This window comes from Pithys albifrons, chromosome 7 (assembly GCF_047495875.1).
Source record: "Pithys albifrons albifrons isolate INPA30051 chromosome 7, PitAlb_v1, whole genome shotgun sequence".
NCBI classification, from domain to species: Eukaryota; Metazoa; Chordata; class Aves; order Passeriformes; family Thamnophilidae; genus Pithys; species Pithys albifrons.
In genome coordinates this window covers 23,304,674-23,326,206 of record NC_092464.1, presented here as the reverse complement: position 1 = coordinate 23,326,206, position 21,533 = coordinate 23,304,674, and the positions used below count along the sequence as shown (strand labels likewise).

The 21,533-nt window shown below is 38.3% G+C and overlaps 2 protein-coding genes across 3 annotated transcripts; one reads left to right on the top strand and one right to left on the bottom strand.

The window, feature by feature from the left end:
- Positions 1–292: 292 nt before the first annotated feature.
- GTPBP10 (GTP binding protein 10) lies at positions 293–12,342 on the bottom strand. Of its 2 annotated transcripts, XM_071560629.1 has the most exons (10): positions 12,187–12,342; positions 11,576–11,769; positions 11,391–11,482; positions 10,206–10,350; positions 7,728–7,801; positions 6,755–6,807; positions 3,893–4,000; positions 3,294–3,371; positions 2,212–2,335; positions 293–1,478 (listed from the first exon to the last, which is right to left on the bottom strand). In XM_071560629.1, the coding sequence occupies exons 1-10, from the start codon at positions 12,217–12,219 to the stop codon at positions 1,261–1,263; spliced, it is 1,119 nt and encodes a 372-aa protein (XP_071416730.1). In that variant the 5' UTR covers positions 12,220–12,342; the 3' UTR covers positions 293–1,260. The 2 variants fall into 2 exon arrangements, with proteins under 2 accessions (XP_071416730.1, XP_071416729.1); XM_071560628.1 differs by lacking the exon at positions 3,893–4,000 and having other exon boundaries at positions 12,187–12,301.
- An 8,109-nt stretch (positions 12,343–20,451) lies between these two features.
- On the top strand, positions 20,452–20,814 carry FAM237B (family with sequence similarity 237 member B). The gene has a single exon (XM_071560808.1). The coding sequence runs from the start codon at positions 20,452–20,454 to the stop codon at positions 20,812–20,814; it is 363 nt and encodes a 120-aa protein (XP_071416909.1).
- Positions 20,815–21,533: the final 719 nt, after the last annotated feature.

Below are 21,533 nucleotides of genomic sequence, written 5' to 3'. Positions count from 1 at the left end.
GACAGGAAGGGTTATTAGACACTGGAATGGACTGCCCAGGGAGGTGGTTGAGTCACTGTCCCAGGAGGTGTTTAAAGGACTGGATGTGGCACTCGGTGCCATGGTGTAGTGGACATTGTGATGTTGGGTCACAGGTTGGACTCGATGACCTCAAAGGTCTTCTCCAACCTGATTGATTCTGTGACTCTGAAATGAAGTATCAAATACTGACAGCCCATACTTAGCTTTGGTGAAAACATAATAGCTCCAAACACAGTAAAATTAGAGGAAAATCAGAATATGAACCCACACAAATGATTAAAATAAATGTATGAGAAACCACACCTTTCTTCACAATGACTGCTTTAAAAATTTAGAAAAGCAGCATTTGATACACTTACATAGTAAACAAAACCAGACCAAACTAAGAAGCCTTTCATGTATTCAGTCTTGCTTTGTTTTGCTATCCATTTGATAGCTTTGAAGTAGAAAATACATTGACATTAAAGGAGTTCTAATATTTTTAAAGTCAAATATGTGTGCCTTCTTGTAATACAAAATCTAGAACATTAACTGTTCCCCAAAATGTACAGCTCTTTTGAAAAGCAATCATTTTCTTCACCAGAAAGTAACATATACCCAACAACTGCATAAAAGGAGAGAATCACAAATTAAGCCTCGGAATTTGGAATCAGGATTTATGCAATTAAGAGGACTACAGTAGGCACAAGCAGGTGTCAAAAAACCCTGCAATATTACATACCAGCATTGCTTGTGCTTCTACAAGTCACTTCCTTGCTGCCATTTATTTGTGTTTTCCTTTAAAACAACCCTACAATCCAATGCCTGTCACTGCAGCAGTATTGGTTCACCTCAGAAACACCAGACTCTGGAAACCTTCTCCATCAGAAATTTCCTTCTGTGTTTCTGATGCCCATGGCCAAAAACGCAGAGGTTGAACTTGCTCCATTGCTACCTGTGCAAGTTACATTTCCTCCATTCATCTCATTTGGCAAAAAATATTCCAGGGATAGTCCCTTTTTAAGCTGTGCCTTTGAGTTGCACAAACTTTGGTCTTTACTCTGTTGAGTTGGCAGCCAATGTAAATCAAAAAAACCTTGCCCTTTTCCCCACTGTGATCTACCCAAGTGCCTAAGGAATGAATGGGAGGGAACAGGGAACTCTGTAGTGATGGCAGAGGGAACAAATAAATAGAAGGTCTGCATAGCAACAGCTTCATGTACATACTAAAAATAGGCAAACAGGTTGGATCCAGGAATGCTATCTTCTACTCATTTGTTCTTTGGAAGTTTGTAAAAGTAGTAGTTGCTTTTTCCGATATTCTTCATTCTCCTGCTCTGCTTCCTCATCTATGGATTTTCTTATACATGCTTTTAGTTCCTCAATTCCTTCTCCAGTATATGTAGATACAGGAATTACTTCTTTGAATTCCAGTGTATTTGCAGGAATCATTTCTTCATCTAGTAAGTGTGAGAAGTCTGAAAAATCATAGTGTAAGAGTTAGTACAATCCCCAAATAGTGTATCACTACAAAGCCCATAAAAAACCCATTAAATGTAGTAAATAAACTTCAGTAAATTACAGTTATAAATATAACTGCAATTAACATACACATTAAAAATACACTTTTAAAAGCTAAAGTTCCAGAAGACAAGCAGTATCATAGCAGTTATACCATCCTTAGCCTGTCATGACAACACACCACACACTTCCAAAGAAATCCCAAGCCATGGAATATGGGAGATCATTGGTCTTCAGCCTTTGTGGTTCTTATACACTCCAGAAAATAGAAGGTAATTCACCCCAGTGTAACTACAAAATTGAAGTAAAACCTACATACATCAATCCAGAATTTTCATGTGTTTCAGCCCAAGTCACGTGACAAACTGTATATACAGCAGTAGGGGCACCTTCAATGCAGGTTACTCTTACTCAGGACACCCAGACTGGAAACTTCCTCTCCCATATCACAGCTGGGAAAGACTGTCTAGGGTATCTCTATCTTATTAAAATGCTTCCGCAACAGTGAGGCCAGTGCCAGTAGAAATGAGTATAAAGAGAGCTCTAAATGAAGGAAGTGATTTCAAAACACACATTCAAATAATAAATTTACGAAGTGATTTCAGCTTCAAACAACTCCTTGCCAATGCAGTTACCTGATGAAATCTTAATACTACTTTTGTCGAAGGTTATTGTTGGAATTTTACTTACCATGAGGATTCTGTAGTTGTGACATAAGTTCATTCAAGTTATCCTTTGCACAAGGCAAATCCATTTTATTAATAGCAAGAAGTGCAGGCTTTGTTACAAGTTCCTCTTTGTACAGCTCCAGTTCCTTAAAAGAAAAGTAAATTTACCTCAAGTTTCTGTAGTTTAACAAGTGCTACTTCAATTTTACATCTCCTCTCTCATTTTTTTAATTGCCTAAATAGCCTTTCATGCCTAGGCAGCTGTGAGATGGACTCAGGTGCTCAAGATTGATACATAAAAGCAGTCTGACAGAAGGAAAATAATGTTCAGTGATTCATTTTTTGCTCAAAGACCAATTTCAAGTAAACAGGCTAACTCCTTGTGAAACAGCCTCTTATGAAAAGGACAATTTTGGCATTTGTTTTTTCTGATATCCACAAACACAAAATCAATTTCAGAAAAACTTCAGACCTATGAAACGTATAAGAAAATTATTTGGAAAGTTTTCTGATTCTTAACCATTTTAACGGACTTCAGTTAATATCAGAAAATCACAACCATTAATAAACTAAAAATAAACAGCAATAACAGAAATTCAGAAGATTTCTCAACTTAAATAACACAGGGATAAATTTGAAATCACATAATATATATTATCTTAATCAGAAGCATAGTTAAGAGATGGAAAGTGAATGTCTGCAGAACTGGAGCCTGATGTCTCACCTCTGTTACACTGTGTAGTAAGGCCATCGAGGCAGGTGTTCAGCTACACACATGTATTTCTGCTTCCTAAAATGCTACCAGACTGGGGAACTGAAAATGATGTGTCTTATTACCTTTATTTGACTGTAAGAAATATCCCATATGCTGCACAGATTAATGAATGTTATGATTAATTATGTTGTGCTCAACATAAACTGGAGCAGTTTCACCTGAACAGGCAAAAATAAAGACTTCATCATTTTGGAAAATCCTAAGTTTGTTTAACTGGTCTTATAAATCCAGAAGACACACTAACATTCAAAAACTTCTTGATCAGAACGGAGCCATTTTCTGAGCTCAGCACTGAACTACAACTGTCAAAGTGGAAAATGAGAACTTACCTTTGTTAGAAGTAATATAGTTTCAAAGGCTGTTCTGAACTGAGTCTTAAGGGACAGCTGAAACCCAGAAATATCAACCTGAAAAAGTTACACAAAAATAAGCTTTGTGGTATAAATTATGTTACAGTACCAAGGTACTCTTCATTAACTACTTTGCAGTGGAATTTCCATGTACATGCCTTCATTCCTGGGCAAGTAACAGAGGGCAATTATACACCAAACTAACATCACAGGCACTGGAAGCACAAACTGGTTAGTTCTGATACAGTGTTTCTCAAAGGTCTGTTTTTCAAACCTCTTAAAGAGATCTTACAGAAAAATAAAAAAAAAGAAACCAAATAATCACTTCATGCTTTAATTATGCTTGAAACACTTCCCTGATCTAAATGAACTGGCAACTTTCAATGATAAATTGTATTTAAGGATTTATCATCCATTATTTGATTGTTCCATTCTGTAAGCAGCATCACACCTATATTTATCATCAAACATGCAAATTACAAATGATTTTCAAAATTCTGACTATATTTCAATTAAGATGTATTTTATTTACTGCAATGCTTTTGTTTTCAATAAACTGTAGATTTTATTTAACTTACAACTAAGAGCAGCTGTTTGGTTCTTTCTACATGTTTGAGAAATTTGTGGCCCATCCCTTTGTTTGCATGAGCACCTTCAATCAGTCCTGGGAGATCAGCTACTGAAATCTAAGAAAATGAAAGTTTCAAACAAAGTATTTCCAACAAGCAAAACCAGGGATTTTAAACTATCAACAGTGATTATAATTTTACATAAACAAAGAACAAGACAAAGCAATATGCATTTGCTGCTTCAACTATGATCAGAAGCAGATTAAACAAAATGCTGCTATTACACAGACCTCCTGGTGCTCCTCATGTTCCCCCTGTCTATTTATTTATAGCTGTCTGCAAAGTAGAAAATAAAGGGTAATAACACCTCTGCAGAGATCTTGCAAAATGTACCTATTACCTGAGAATAAAACAGACTCCAAAAGGCAAGATTAGGCTATCACATTTGTAGACTTCAAACTGTCAATGGAAAAGAAAATAAACTCTGTTCCTTGTGGCTACAGAGGATCATTACTCCAAATACAAACCCAATTAACACTGTTCCCCCAAGTGTGAGAAGCTACAAGAATTTGACTTCTGACCTTCAGCTCAAATGAAATTTTGATTAGTCAATCAGCTTCCTACCAGAGCCCAGCAAAGACTACCACAAAGGACAGGGACCTGGTAATTTTCCCTTCTGGTGGAGAGGGTTGTACACAGTTGTAAAGAAATGCTGAGCCAGACCTAAAAAGAGGAGAATAATAAACCCCACCAAACAGCTACTCAGTAATTCACAGAAAGCAAAGACAAATAGTGAAGTAAAGAAGAGCAAAAGTAGGGTATTCAAATCTATCTAATACCTATTTAGACAGCAACTGGATTCAATGAAACAATGCCAAAACCCAGCAATAAAATTTCCAGTGTGCTACCTATTGCAGAATGGGGCTCAGATATTCTGGTAGAAGATAAAAATGTTTCTGCTAGTTTTCATGATCTAGTACTAAGACCTGAAACCACACTCATACTCAGATCCTCTAGTTTTGTGTCTTCTTTTCCAAGTAGTATGACAGACAGCGCTGAGTACCTTGCATGTATTTTCTTTTTTATAATGTACTAAGATAAATTAAGCAAATTGCTCCACATTTCTTTAAAAATATCAATGTTCTGTAGGAAAAAAAAATGAATCATTGTCCCTTGAGTGATACAGGAAAGACACCTCAATTATTGCTCTTAATTACATTGCTTACGTTCTTTTTATTTCAGCAGTTGCAATACTGAGAGTACTTCCTCTTACTCACAGATGTTCCCTGTGAGCACAACCACTTGTTCCCTTGACTTTACAAAAGAGGTATTTTGTCCATATAGTTCCCATATGGCACCCAACACTGTGGTATAAAAACCATGAACTGTAGAATTGGCCAACAATCAGGGTCATTGTCTATGACAAGAAAAAGACTTCAGACAAGAAAGTTAGGAGTACAAGATACACCAGTAAGAACAAGAGGTCCTCATTCAGAGCAGAGAGTTTTTTAAAAAGGGTATGAAAAATCCTGTTTATTTGCAGCACAGCTTTCTAGGATAAGCTACTCTGAACTAGTAGATAAAATTAATATTAAAAAAATTGCCTGTAGAGATGCAACATGTCTAAGTGAAAATCTGACAAACTAAACTTACTTCCTTTAATACACAGTTTTGTTGAAGTTTGTTAAATTCAGGTTTCAAGCATCAGCTCCTGAATCCCCCTAAGATTACTGCTTCACATCTGAGGGGTTTGTTTTTCTGGTTAACTCATCTGAAACCCTTTTATGCATCTGCCTTTTATCTTGGAAGTGATCAGTCCAGTGCTGTATTTATCATACACTTCAAAAACAAAATAAAAGCACATCAAAGAGGATTCAAGCTTGAGGAATGAAAATGGTTGCTGCAACCTTATATGAAGTTGGGGTCCAGAATTTATTAGCAAGAGTCTAATTTTTTAGTATTGGTTTCCCCTGCCTGCACAAAGGATTACAGGTACCACACAATTATCTGACAACTTTATCTGAAGAGCTGGGTGAAAGAAAGTTCACAGAAATTAACGTGAGCAGTAGCTCCACCAGTCCTTTTCTAGCCTACCAGAAGACAAACTGGATCCAGGTACCTCACGTCTCAAGTCGTGGACTATCCTGGCTGTTCAGGCAATCACTCTCCTATCATACTATTTTGGTTTTTTATGAAAAAGAAACAAACAAATCCCCAAACAAAAAACCTACAAACACAAAAACCAAACTACAAAAGAAAGTTAGATCAGTCAGCCTAGAAGGCCATAACAGGAAGTTATGATAACCAGGTTATATTCATCATTTACTACTGTAGATCTGCAGCTATTTGACAAATCTGTCATTATTTACAATCCATTCTGAAAATGACTCATTCAGTCCAGAGCTCTCTGGATAGGCAACTTGCAGAAAATTTGCTTATTCTAAATAAAAATAACAGGCTAGTCTCTGAAACAGTGATTTTTCACAAGGTCTTAAACTTAGTAAGAGTATACTAGGACAGAGCAATCTCAATTCCATAAACAATTTCAGGCATCTAAGACTATAAGGCAGGATTAGAACCACAGAAAGGAGGCAAGGGAAAATGAGAAGCCATTTATTAAAGTGACCTGAAATCAACTCTATGTCATATTACTGTATTTGGCTATAAAGCTCTCTTCTTATTCCTTCATAAAATAGCACTTTTTCCACAACCCTTGTAAGTCCACATAATTCCATTTGATGTGTACACATTATAGATACACATATGAAAATGCCCACAAGTTTTCATTCTCTTTCTGAAATTATGTTAAGTGACATTACTAGTCATTATACATAACTTTAACAACCAAGCAGAGTGAACTTTCATACCAACCTGCTTATAATCTGCATACATGATTTTTCCTATTTTAGGCTGTATTGTTGTAACTGTGACAAGGGAAAAAAGAGGAAGGGAAGAAAACAAAAGTGTTTTTAACATTTAAGAAAATGTTCATGTTAAAACACATTTAAACTTTGTAGGAGTTTATCACTATATTTAAACTAAGCAAATGTTCACTAGAAAAAAAAAAGGAAAAGGAATAAGGAAAAAGCAAAATGAGAGAGAACAAAATCAGACCACTCAAAAAGCCACTGGTTCATCACATCTTGTCTGTCTGCAGTTCTGTTCCATCATCCCCAAACGGGAACAATGAAGCCAGAGAAGTCTCAGACAAAAAAAATGATTATCCAGAGTACACAATAGCTTTCAAACAGGGAAAAATAATGAAAGGCAAAGTGATACAGGACTCTTCAAATGGAGAAAAATGCTGCAGAGAATCAGGAATGGTTCAAGAAGGTCAGTAAGAATTATCAGTACTTGCACTCTTTAATTAATGAAGATCAGACAACTAATCCTAATTAACTGGTAGAAAAATAATAACAAATTTTTGTCCCTTTTTCAGTGGATAGATTCAAAATCAAAATCTCTGTTGCAAGAACATGTGGTAGCTAATTCCAAAGCATACAAGATGTATACACAAGGGAACTCGACAGTACATATTCAAGAGGCTGAGGATATTACATACCAGAAGGGTCTCAGATGCAATAAAATGGGATGAGACTAAAATAAATAGACCCTGCATTCACAGGCTGAAACACCATGAAAATGTACACATGAAGTTCCAAGGGGAGTAAAGGAACTGAGACACTGAAACAGCAAGTATCTCTTTTAAGTATTTAATATAATTAAACATCAGGCAACATGGTTATCCCCCTATTTTTTATAATAAACCTGCAGACCAAGTCAGAGAAAAGACTTCCTGCTCTTGCGAAATATCACTGCTCTGAAAATAAGAGTATGAACTTACATGGATAGCTTGCAATCTCAGGTTTGGCAAGAGAAATCTTGCTTAACAAGGATGATTTTCCTGCATTAGGAAACCTAGAAAGAAAGTCAGTATTTATACACTGAATAAACACCTATGTGATTCCTGTATACTTTATTTCCAAATGCACTGTATTATCTTATTTGAATTCAATGCTATCAGCTCATTTTTGCACTCATTTTACTTGGACTTTTCAAAAACAAAACCAAAGAACAAACGCCAGGTCATTATGATTTATTTTTTTGAAATCAAATCAAATCCAACAATACTTCCCAGGGATGCAGGCAGGTGAGTTATGCAAATATGCATGTAATAGATTTAAGGGAAATCTTTTAAAGTCACTTGGACAGAAATACAGCACGACCATCCAGGTCTACCTGAATTCAGTCTTCATGTGCTATAGCTAATCTTGTAGATTACACTTAAATTCTAAAAGCTGTCATGCAAATACATCACATCAGTTAGATCTACAGTATTTTGTAATACAAATTATGATTCACGAAATCCTACAACAGAAGTACCAATGATATCTATGCTACAGTTCAGCTAACACAGCAAAGGAAAACAGCTCTGTGAGACAGAGACTTTGTGTATATAGATACATAGCTGCGCAGTTTGTGTATGTTTTTAGGGCAACAAAGTTGTATAGTGGATCCTCAAATTAGCACTAACTTGCTTTGTTACCAGGTAAACCAAAAAGAACACCAGTGAAGACCTTGGAGCTGGTCTGTGAACACCTGACTGTTGTTTACAAGGCAGAGCTATACTTGCATGCTACAACAGAAATGTTCCTGAAGGGATACACTAGCCTTTACAGAAGCTTCTTCACAGAATACATCTACCCACTGAAATGGAAACAAGTAAAAAGTGAAATTGTAAAACCTGCTTGTTTTAAAGACTAACCTGAGTTGTAAAAGTTACAATAGTTTTGATCTATGTCAGACTTGAAGTTAATGCTGACATCAATGGCTAGACTACAGTATTTCAGTACAACAGTGATCAAAGAAAACTGTGTCTACAGGCAAGTGAGCACTGGTCACAAGATAGACAGGCATGAGTCCCACTGAAAACAATACACACTCCACTTGAACATGCAGAACTGTGGCTGGGTAACAAGACTAATGGTTTACATTAAGGGCCTTTATAAAGGGGTTGTACATAAATCTTTCTTAAAAAAGAAAGCAATCTGATGACTCTTGTTATAAAAGGGAAACTATTGAGGGTAGTTTTAATGCACTCTGGTGTTGGAAGGTGCCTTAAAGGCATTCAGGAAGGTTACTCTGTTCATCTCCTCAAAAGAGCATTTTGTTTCCACTAAGGTACAATTTATTCTTTGAAGTTTAAACTGCAACCCAGACTAACACATCACAACCTGTACCCAAACCTGAAGGGCCTCTCTCCAGTCTACATATTTTTTTTCACATGATCTAATAGCAAACCACTTGCCAAAAAGTAAAACACAAAAAGATCAAAGTATAATCACAAACTACCAGAGGCTGATTCATATTCTTAACAAGAAAATTATAAGTCAGTTAGAGGAGCATATAATGATTTTTCAAAATTCATTTTGATGGGAAACTGTTAGCTAAAATACAAGCCAAAATGCAAGATTAAAGAAGCATCAGTGTCACAGAACTCCTGTACTTTCACACACTGTAAAACAAGAAAAAAATTCTGTATCATGTAATTACTGAAGACTACTCAAAAATTATATACCTTTAGGTACATTTTATATTAACAGAATTATTTCTAGTAAGAAAAAAAAAGACATAGCTAGAAAACCGGGCTGTCTTCAGGTTTCCATTCTTTACTACTATATACCAATCAGACTATTTCCACCCTAACTCCTCATTATTCATGTTTCCTATGGTTTTTATTAATTAGGACCATGGGGCTGATCTATGTGTGGAGGATGCTGAGTAGACCAATACTTTAACAACTGTAGTTGGCTGAAAGCTTTCTCCAAATAAAAATATATTTAACTGCAACACTGAAATGCAAATCCTACTGTTCTAGTTTGTAATTACTACCTTCCAGTGTTCCAAGCTGCTTATTTGAGAGAGTAGGCAACATAGCCTTTGGAACTCTAAAGGATCCACTTGTGCCAATTCCACGAAGTCAAGCATGGAATACAGATAGTGCTCTTGGTCTGTTTAGCACCTCCTATTTACTTCATAAATATTAATAGTATTTTGGTAATCACTGCAATGGCTAAATGCAATTATATTACTCATTATATATTACCCTGATTAATTAAGCTCTTCACCTACAAAAGCATAACCAAATCTTTCCAGAATTTAAAATTAGTTTTATTAGGTTTAAATTCAATCTGATTTTTGCAACCTGCACATAATTTGTGACAATTCAAAAGTACAATAATGCTCACACTCCAAACTCTCAAATTTATTTGAAATTTACTACTTTGTTTTCTAATATCAGTTTTCAAACTACTGTACTTACCCAACTAAGCCCACATCTGCTATAAGTTTCAAATCAAGATGAATCATTCGCTTCTGACCTTTGCATGGCAAAAAGTTTGTGGCCAAAGAGCCTCCAAGACCTCCACGAGCTGCTAAGAATCTCTCTCCTGCTGCATTAAGCTCTCCTGAAAATAAATTTAGTAGTGAAAAAGGACAATCCCCTGCAGTAGTTCAGTTGTGATTTTCCACTTAGATGTCTCTGGTTAGAAGAAAATTTTCTGTACGCTTTTTTGCTAGAATTTTGCCCTCAAGGTCATGGTGTTTTTCCTTCTTTGGAAACAAATGAAAGCAATCACACCCCAGCACTCCCCTCTGTCATACAGTTCATCACCTCAAGAAAGATGCTAAGTACGGGCAGGAAAAGTATGGCCAAGATGGTGGTTCTGAAGCCTCTGATACCTGAATTCAAGAATTCCAGGAAAAATCTGCATTGACAGAGATGTGGCTACAGCAAACTTCAGATGTTGCATATTTTTTCACTGAGATGCAGGCTATGATATTTCTCTTAGGATCAGAATAATTAAAAGAAAAAAAGGCAACATTTGGACACCTTTAGACACTGACATGCGTATATCATAAACAATTCTTGCCACACACTTTTAGTTAAACATCCAAAATAGTATAATTTATGAATTTAGTTTGAGTTCTGAACAGTATGAGAAGAAAGGAACCACTGAGAGCTATTTCAAGAGCACGGAAATGAAAGAGTACTACCAAGCCCCACAAAACCCCAAAAAGAATAAAAAACAGTTATGTATTTTAATTAACCTGAAACGTTGACATTCAGCAAGGATCTTTGCCTGTTAAGCACTGTTTAATTCAGTAAAGTTACAGGGACACTTACCTGGGTTTACAGACATGTAATTTATTTGAGGTCCTGTGGAGGATCAGTGAGGCTCCAAGCCTTTAACGCTTCTTTGAAAGGCAAGGTTTTTTAATGTTGCGTTTAGTGATACAAACTAACTACTGCCAATTTCTGGAAGGGGTCCTTGCTTTTCCAACAATTTTTACAGTATATTTGTTTGTCAACTCTTTGCCCAAAGGAAAACACACACATATTTTGAGAAGTGTGTAACCTTAAAACATCCTAGTGTTAAAAATCTGCTAATGTTATCAATAAATGTGACGAATACTAGACACATTAAAATAAAGCAAATGCTCTTACCAATCTGTTTGCCATCATCAGTAAGAAGTGAAATGCCAGGAGGCACATGAACTTCACAATCTTTTCCCTTTTGACCTTTTAGAGCTCTAACACTGGGAAAAATTAAACCAGGGTTAGTAACTTAAGCTGACATTTTGCTTTCTAGAAAAGTTGTGTATCACATCTTTCATCAACCTGACTCTTACCTGCTGTTGGCTCCTGTTCCAGCTACAAATCGCTTCTGGGGATATTTCTCCTTAATACCCTTCAAGGTAATTCTTTCTCGGGCAACGAACCAGACATCACCACCTCTTCCTCCTTCCCCTCCCAGACGAGGATACCCCATTCCACCAGTGCCTCCTCTCACATAGACCCGCAAGTCGTCTATGAAGTTGCCATACTAACAAAACAACGATTTCAGTGTCAGTAATTATGTCCTGTTTGTATTTCGCTTTACATACACGTGTAAACCCGCTTGGATAGAACTTGGATGGCAATAAATGAAAGTTCAGAAAGCAGGCGCACAGCATTCTGAAATATTTTTTAACAACTGTGTGACAGACCTTCCCCGGCGGCGACACCCGGGCCAGACCGGGCAGGGCCCGGAGAGCCCCGAGCTGGGAACACGCGTGTGCCGCCACCGCCGCCGCCGCTGCCAGGGGCCCGGGCAGTGTGGGACGGACCTGCCGGGCCCAAGTGTCGGCCTGGGGCACGGGAATGCCCGAAGAGGCCCCGGGGGCGGGAGAGGCCCTGGGAGCGGGACAGTGGCTCCCCGCCAGCCCTCCCCGCCACCCGGGACAGGGCCGGCCGCACTGACCTTCCGGAGCAGCGCCGCACCGCAGCGCACCATGGCGCGAGGAGCCGCTGCCCGAGCTCGGGCCCCGGAGCAGGAGCGGGACAGGAGGGAACTGGACAGGAGAATTCGCAGCTCCCGCGGCCGCTCGGGAGCAGCGCAGAGCCGGCCCCGTCCGGCCCCGCCTGCGCGCATGCGCGGCACCGCCCCCCTCCGCCCCGCCCCGCCGGGGATGCCCCCGCGGCGCTGCCGCTGCTGCGCACCCGCCCGGGAGCCGCGGTCTGCTACTGACCTACCCCTTCTGGTACCCGTGTTACTTTTAACAAGCAGCTACAGACTCTGTTCGAGCTAAAAATGCTGCTAATTTCTGCCAATTGGACATGCTTGCATCGTACTGTTACAGAATATTTAGAGCAGAAAATCTTTCAGTGATACAAACAGAGAGAGGAGTAGGAGGAGATGGGTCTGTTGTCCAGACTAAGTCAAATCCCCCAAACCCAATGTGAGTCTTTCCTCAGTGCCGAAGTGGTTTCACTACACGACGCAAGGCAAGATGCATCACGTGAATGGCAAAAAAGAATTTATTAGAAAAAAAAAAGGCACGCCAATGTCAGGCTTTCAGATCATGGGGAATTCATTAGCAGTCCTGAAACAGCTGATACCTAAAATCTAGCAACAAGTGCTTGGAACTGATCTGTTAAGAATGTTATGAGTGAAAAATTGCAAACATGGATCTGACCTTGCCCGGGAGGCATTTCCCTGAGCGGTCCCAGCTGAGGGCTTGTTGGCTGCGCTCCTTTTCCCGCTGGTGGCAGTGGCTGCCTGTGGATCCCCATCTCTCTGTTATGTAGAGACTCAACCCCAGCCTCCATCTCATTGCAAAGCTTTGGAAAACCTCAAATTTGCTATTTTGATACCCTAATACTTTTGATATTCCTGGGGAGGAATGAGAATATGGGGGTTAGGAGAGAAGTTCTCAAGGGAGATGCCACAAATAAAGTTGAAAAGGAAGATGTCAGGCTTGTTTTGGTCTTATTTGATACTTTTTGTAGTAGTCCTGATAAAATCAGTAAGAGCATACTCATGAATCTCGAAATGAGATATACTTAGGAATCATAAGTACAGAAATGTGCTGGTTTGGCTGGAATAGAGATAATTGTCTTCACAGTGGGTAGAATGGGACTGTGTTTTGGATTCATGCTGAAAACAGTGTTGATAGTTCAGAGATGTTTCAGCTATTGCTGAGCAGTTCTTACACAGAGCCAAGGCCTTTTCTGCAACTCACCCCACCAGCAAGTGGGCTGGGAATACACAGCTGACCCCAACTGACCAAAGGGATATCCCATAACATGTGGCATCATGATCAGTAATAAAAGCTGTGGGAATAAGAAGGAAGGGGGTGGAACATTCAGAGTGATTGTGTTTGTCTGCACAAGTCACTGTTTTGAGTGACAGCGTCCTGCTTTCCTGCAGATGGCTGAACATTTGCCTGCCTGTAGGAAGTGATGAACAAATTCCTTGGTTTGCTTTGCTTGGGTGCATGGCTTTTGCTTTATCTCAACCCAAATGTTTTCTCACTTTTATCCTTCGGATTGTCTCCTCCATCCTGCTGGTGGGGAGTGAGGGAGCAGCTGCATGGTGCTTAGTTCCTGGCTGGGATTAAACCATGACAAGGGAGTATTTCAGATGTAGTTCATTTCAAGTAAGGAGGTATTAATGTAATTGTTGAAGGCCCTGGTGAAATCTCATTTGGGGTACAGTGAAAAAGTCTAATCAGTTGTTCTATAGCTGAGCTAAGGTTGAACTGAAAGAGGGATAGAGGGAAGTTAGGTGCATCACCAGAGAGTCTGAAAGCCTTTCATAAGAACAGATTTTAGGATGGCTCAGCTTGTTTACTTCAATAAAACAGAACCAGAAAGAAGTTTCAAGAGCTGTCTATAAATATATCAGGAAAGCAAACATGAAGGATGAAAACCATTTAATTTGCAGGGGAAAAATCCACAAGAACAAACAGATATGTTTGTATTTGATGTATTCATTAATTAATACATCAGGAAATTAGAATAGTGTTTCCAGTCATTACTGCAATCAAATTATGAAACAGCTTTTCCATGGAATATGTGGGACCAAAAATATACCTGTTTTTCATATGGCACTTCATAAATGTACAAGGTGACTGTACAAGAGAGCTTTCTGTAGCGGCAGGGAACCAGGCCTGTCATTTAGGAGGACCTTCCTGTTCTGTGTTACCATGCCAATTCATAGTACAAACAGCAGAACATTTTGTCCAGATGTATGATTCATAATATGGGAAGGACTTGTTAATCATCTGCATAGTAGGCAAGGTTCAGAAATCCTTACATGGGCAAAATTTAATTTGTACTACTGTGACTTTGGTAAAGTGTATGATGTCAGCACTCTATAGAAAAGAACAGGAAAAAAGCAAAAGAACTTTTAAGTGAGATGAAGAAAGCACAAGGAAGTTATCAGCAAAGTTTTCAAGGATCAGGTCATAGGCTCAGAGTTCTACTTGAATAGCAATAGAAGTATTTGTCAAAATACCCCTTGTGCTTTGTTCTGCTTTTGTGGTACATACTACTTGAATTTAGTCCTGGGGAATCATTATGACTTTTGAGAGCAGCCAGATCTGTAGCTGGTCCACTTAGCAGAGCCTTAAAATCAGTGTGCTGAACTTCCCTAACACACAGCAGGATGTTAACTGGTTAACTGGCCCAGAGATGCCAGCAAAGCTACTCACCAATGTTAATTCAACTCATGTAATCAATGCACAACTCAACCTCAAAAAAGAGAAGTAAAGAGAGGCTGGTCTTCTATATGCTCTGAGTTGAAGGTGTTAAATTTATTGATATAACACTAGATTTGTTTCAACTCAGAGCAAGCTTGTGCCAACAAGCTCATACAAGCAGGGAATTAAGTAACATTTAAATGGAAATGTACCATTGTGCATTTTCTGGAACCTTTTATACCATTAAGTGCCTTATCACACACATGATGCTAAGAATGACTGAAACGTAATTATTTAAAACTCTGAAGTTTGAGGATATTTAGATGTTTCATTATCTAAATACTTTGCTTCAAAAATGTATCTGGTGCCCTGAAGAGACTCTGTTTTGCCAGTGCAGCACTGATTCTACCACCTTTCTCTCCTGGTTCAGTCACTAGAGGGTGTCATACTTGATCTTCAGTAACAGGGCTGTGAACACTTCATTGTGGAGCCTGATGGCAGAACATAGCCCTGTTATTTTTTTTTCTTCAGAAGCTGCTAATCAGTGATGTTGAGAGTGACTCAATTCTTTCTCTTCAGTGAATCAATCCTGTTTACGTACGAGTGTGCCTGTGTCACAGAGATGTCTGTAATTCAGTCATACAAAAGGCTGATAGCATTTTAAAGGTCCCCAAACTGATTTATACATAGTTAGTGCTTATTCTGAGTTTCACGACAAATAATGTTTCAGTTCCTGCTCTTTCTGTTCTTACTGTGTACTTCACATACCTGTGTATGATTGTTTGAAAATCACAAGGGTACAGCTACATCAATTCACAATTTTACCACTGTTTCTTTTCTCTCATGATATAAGTCAGTAGGTAGTATGCTGTCATCAACTCTAACAAGAGGAAGCCATAAAATCTCTTTTCCCAACAATTAAAAACTTCCACCAGCAGTTTTTTGAAATTTGTGATCTATATGCCCTTTCTCTCAGTCTAGAAAAGAACAAATTTTGATGGAAATATGTACAACTTTAGCTGAAATATTTTAGCAACGCAGCTTTACTTAGAGTTGAAATAATTAAAAAATAAAAGCTAGGTTCTTCATTTCCTTACCTTTCTGAACATGCACACAATGATTCATTGCAATGTTGGGAAGATGGCATAAAGGTGTTTGTAACTGAAGGAAATAACTACACCAATGTAACCAAGGTTCAAATGTTCTAAAATATCGATGTATTAATTTTAAAGTTTTATGTAAAAAGGTAGAGATTTAATCAATTGTGAGAATAGACTTTTCAGTACAATGAAGTCCCATTAGATGGAGGCACCTCAGTTGCAAAAACAAAAGGAATAAACAGAAGTACTACAGTTTAAAACATATAGTATACAAAAGCTATTGATTTTGCAAGAATTCTGAGGGAAACATTTTATTTTACCCAAGTCTGGCTATTTGAAAAAATCAAATATCAGATAAATAGTCACTTTTACTATGAGTCATGAGCCATATGAGCCATCTCATAAAACTTAGTGTCAAACAGCTGTGCTGGAGTCTGTAGGTTTACATGTGGCATATGCTGCATCTGTGGAATTCTTCCTGAACCCCTGCACAATGAAGAACACAACACAATTTTCCTCTAAATCCCATTTATATTTAGTCATTAGCTTAGTTTCTAAGTCCTTGCACCAGGTCCCTGGTTATAAGGGCTTTTCCCTTCAGCCCAAGCTTTTATGTAGTTTTCAGATACATTAGATTTTATGAAGGTGGTCATAATTGACTTTTCTTGACTTTCCTTGACCTTACTTGTTCTGAAACGGAAATTGTAATAACAATATTTACTTACTAAACATGATCAGTGTCTGTATTTGTGGTACTTCCATCCTACAAACTTCACATAACATTCCACAGGATTATTAGCTGTCCATAATTTTGATCTCTGTCTATTTAAATTCATGGATTCATCCTTGTTCCAGGTGGCATTCTCACACAGGTAATGATCCCTCAGTGCTTGGCTCACAAGATGCATAACACCAGAAAGGAAAATGAAATATGCAAGTCATCCTTCAGAACGATTCTCACTTGGGGAGGTGATTTTTTAGATATTATCAAAGAATTTTCACATAAATAGATTCTTAAGAGTACATTGTTTATGAGGTGGCATTTTAAAAACAGATAATTTTATTCAAAACGATTGTCCTGAGAAAAACCTGTTCCTTTACATTTTGATTACTATAGTTGTGTTCTGTGAATACCTTGTTTTAAGATTAAAAATGGTGTATTTATTAACTAGATTAGAAAAAGCAAGAAGGTGATAAAAATAAATCTCTAAGATGAAGAAATGCAATTGAAGGCTGCCATCATTGGCTATTGGAGTAGAATGAAATCACTGTGTTTTCACCAGTATCCTGTGCTAGATTTTTTAAGTGGGGATGAAATGAGAAGAATTGATGCCATGGCCAAGCACTGTGTGACTGCCTGCTTCTATACATGCCTTTAAATGCCTTTGAAATTTTGGCTGTTACACTGTGAGATCACACTAATAAATTTAACAGTGTGTAAAGCAAACTAAAAGTGAAAAGCTTTTCTTAACTTGAAAACTTACTGGATGCTATTTTTCATTACTGATATTAAGGAGCTTTCTTAAAGGTGGGGTCTTCGTATAGCCTTCCTAATGCTCTAATCTCTTTGGTTATGGAAGCTGCCTTAGAATTTCAAGGAGTCATGCATCTAATAGCGCTTTGGCCCCTTTCAATGATGCAAAGAATTCAGAGGTGGCCTAACTATATTTCAGTCTTCCAGATATTTTCTTCTATATAGCTGTGTAGGTTCAAACATGGCTTACTTTTTGAAGCAAGATTTTGAAACAGTCTTGACATTGCTTGGCTGGAAAGGCTTCCAGAAGATACCTAATTATTCTGAACACTATAATTTCCAAGCAGATTTGTATTTGTGTTTAAGTACTGTATATATTGGGTTTTAGACAGAAATTATTACATTTCCACTTGAAAGAACAGACTGTTCCTGTCATGTTCAACTCCACCAAAGCATATTGTGAACCCTTCCAGACCCAATTTTACTACATATTTGTCCTTTTCCCTTATTTTGAACATTGTCCCTTCATGTTCTGGTGTGCAAACAGGAACATGGACAAAAACTAGGTTTATGAAATAGGTGTTTATTAAATAGGAGTGTTATTGTTACTGATTTGAAGAAAGATTTGCTATCCATTCTATTTTCCTCCCTCTGCCAACCCTCTGCCTCTCCCGTTCCCTCACACCCACCCCCACAAAGGCAGTCTCTCCAGGTGAGGCCCCAGCCCAGCCTAGGCTGACACTGGTGCCTGCTGCAGAAAGAGGTGGGGCTGCCACAGCTACAGCTCCCTCCACCCTTCCACCGACCTGAGTTCAGCTGTTGCTGCTGCTGCTTTGCCAGTGGCAGTAATCCCTGTGCAGTCTGATCCTGGCATCCTTGGAGCACCCAGCAGCTGCCGGGCACTTGTGGCCCTCTCATGAATTTCTTTGTTTTTCTCCAAGTGGCTGACCTCTGTTCCTTCAAGCCTACTGTTTTCCATCTCCTCACAGAAACACAGTAAGTACAACTTCTGCTGTGTCTCTTCAGTTACTGCCTTTGTGAAATTCACCTGTCTTGTACCAAACAGTAGGAGTTACTAGTTAAAAGAGGTTTGTTGTGGTCTCTGCTCCTGTTTGAGGTGTTGAAATGGACCTTTAGCATTTTAGTTTTTAGCTGGATTAAAATGTGAAATGAAATCAAAACAACTCAAAATGTTGGTGGTTTCCTGGCTGCCTTTTTCCTGCATTGTAGCTAAATTGCCAGTGTATCCTTCCACCTCATGTTGGTGTCTAGTGGAAGTGGAAGTGAGAAGAAAAGCATTTCCATCTCTACTTATTTGTTGGAACTAGTCTTCTAACAGCCAAGGCAGAGAAACTTTAATGCATATTGATAAGCTCTCAGGATGCTGAGGCAGGTAATCCTGCTGCCTGCTGAAATGTAGATGGGCAGGAAGTTTTAGAAAGGAGCTAGGCTGGGGGAATATCTGTTTCAGTTCCTTGGGTTCTGAAGCTGAGGTAAAGGAATACATGACTTTAGGGACCTCAGATGGCTGCAGCAGTGTGATTACACATTCAAACTAAAATCATCCCAGCACCCTGAAGCCACAGCAAAAAAGCCTATGTCAAGCTCTTCTGTTTCCTGACCCAGTTTCATATGACTCTGAACTCCATGGTGTCATCTCAACTCTGTATTCTTATAGACATTTTACATAAATCTCAATAATACAATGAATTATCTGTGAGTTAACCTCTAATTGCATCACTAGGAGTTGCAGAAAGGACATCAGTGTTTTAACACTTTGAAGACATCATAGACTAACTTTTCATATTGCCAGTGCCCAGGATATTCAGAGTGGGAGAGCACACTTGCAGTTTTGGCCAAGCTCCCACTAAAATTTGCACAGTTGCCCAAAATGCTGCCTTTTCTCTGTACAAAACCTCACATAATTTTGTAATTGTATTTTACATTCTGAATTGGAAACTGTGGGAATGAGCATGGCACCAACTACCTGACAGAGAATTAATTTAAGACACCAAAATAAGGTGCACTATCTGAGAGTCACGACTGTCTTTTCAGAGTCCTTATGCTCATTTGTGGGTTTTTGGGGTATTGTTTTTTGTTTGGATTTTTTTTTACTCTCCCATTCCACTGTACTTTATCTTGGTAGGAAGGACTGATTAAAAAAAAATAAAACTTATCAGGTGCTTTCATGGTGTTCTGTCTATGCTTCCTTCAATTATATGGAATGCACATCATAGGAAAACTGCATTTTCCCAGAGGGAATCCTTGTACAATAATGAATACATATTCTGTATCATTTGAAATTCTCATTATGCCTCCTGTGTTATTGTTCTTTCCATCTTCATTTCTCTAGACAGTTTCTATGTTTTCAATATAAGCTAGAAATAATTGTGCCAAAAGTTTACTTAATTTTATAACATAAGCCAAAAAGAAATTTGCCTTTTTCCAGTCTTGCAACAGCTACTGAATGAGTTCTTAACATGCCTATGCTCACCCAATACAGAGTATGGTCTGGTTTACCATGCCTTCATTACCATCTTTCAGAGTTGAACTGTTCCATGAAAGATTGGCTATCTATAACTCTGTTACTTGCTTGCAATCATTTGAAATAGTATACCATTAGAATTCTTTAAACATCTGCTATTAACCTGATTTTACTGATGATTTAAGTGCAGATGTTTAAGGGAGGAAGTCTTTGTCTCAAGGAGCCTTTCTGACATAGGCTATGGTCACCTCAAGCTTTCTGCTTCAGGTTCTTGTGTTCTAAACAGAATTAACAATTTCCAACCTAGCTCCAGCATTAGGCTTCATTGACTGGTATTTATTCCATGGTTTGAAAGAAAAGTATTTTTCTATATATATGCATAAATCATCTCTTGAGGTGCCCTTGAAAGTTATGTGAGAATGAACTACATAATGACAGAATCACTGTGATTTTATATGCTTCATTTCAGGTATCTTCTTGAAGTATGGAATTTGTATGGAAACAAAGGTGGTATCTTCAGCTGAGCTGTATATTGATACTGAACTTGGTTTATGCCAATCTAGACTATCAAAAAGAAACTCCTCCAAGCCTGGGTGAGATTGATCATCAGTGCTGGGAGGAATCATCCCATGGACTGGTGGAAATGAAGAAACTCAAGGTAGCAGATACAGTCATTGCTCTCTGGGACTTCATGATGTTCCTAAAGGAATCCCCTAAGCCCAAGCACAATGAACTCTTCAATGATTTAGCCCAGACCTTCTGGGATATGTATGTAGACTGTGTGCTTTCAAGATCCCATGGAATGGGCAAAAGGCAATTAACATCTCCCAAATATTCTGCCACATAGTCACACAGAGCTTTGGAAGGTAAGTATAGGATATTGTGTTAGTCTATTATGTACTAACATTAAACTGAACCACTGCTCCAACCTTGCCCTTGATTGTTTAGACAACTCAATATAGTAATTTCCAATTTTCTGTCTCTACTTGTCAAAACAGTTTGCATCTTTCCATAGTAGCTACTTACATATGACTCATGAGAATACATGAGTCACTAATAGTTAGGGTACAACATTTCAGTATTTAACAAAGTGTAAAAAATGTTGGGTATGCATGTTGGGACTGTGTGGAAATGGATGCTGAATTCTTTGTTTATCACTGTGTGCATATCAATGACAATACATTAATAATTACAATACTAGAAGTTTCCCAGTATTCAGACTTCAGTTTCAGCTTTGGGGAATCATCCCTCTATGAGAAGGGAAACTCAAATCCCTTATAGCTTGAACCATATTCTTCCCATTAAAACATTATATTAACACATAATGTCATCTCATGGTTACTGTGAATCACTAAACAGTGACAGATTTTGGTCATCATTGTCTGGGATGAGTCTGAACTGACACCATATAGGTGACTGGCTTTACATCTTACTAACCAGTCCTATATCTGTTGTCTCCCTTCTCCTCAGCAACAGACTTTTCTGTACACGGTCAGATCATTTAGGTTTTCACACTGAACATGGGGATCATTCAGTCCTAGCATTCCTAACATATTGTTTGGACAA

What these genes read in the sequence shown, in the direction of transcription:
- GTPBP10 (XM_071560629.1), bottom strand. Translation starts at nt 12,219, where the DNA reads ATGGTGCGCTGCGGTGCGGCGCTGCTCCGGAAG. An exon ending in TGAGATTGCAAGCTATCCAT is followed by an intron (nt 6,808 to 7,727) that starts GTAAGTTCATAC and finishes CCCTTGTCACAG; the next exon opens with TTACAACAATACAGCCTAAA. An exon ending in ACAACTACAGAATCCTCATG is followed by an intron (nt 1,479 to 2,211) that starts GTAAGTAAAATT and finishes ATGATTTTTCAG; the next exon opens with ACTTCTCACACTTACTAGAT.
- FAM237B (XM_071560808.1), top strand. Translation starts at nt 20,452, where the DNA reads ATGGAATTTGTATGGAAACAAAGGTGGTATCTTCAGCTGAGCTGTATA.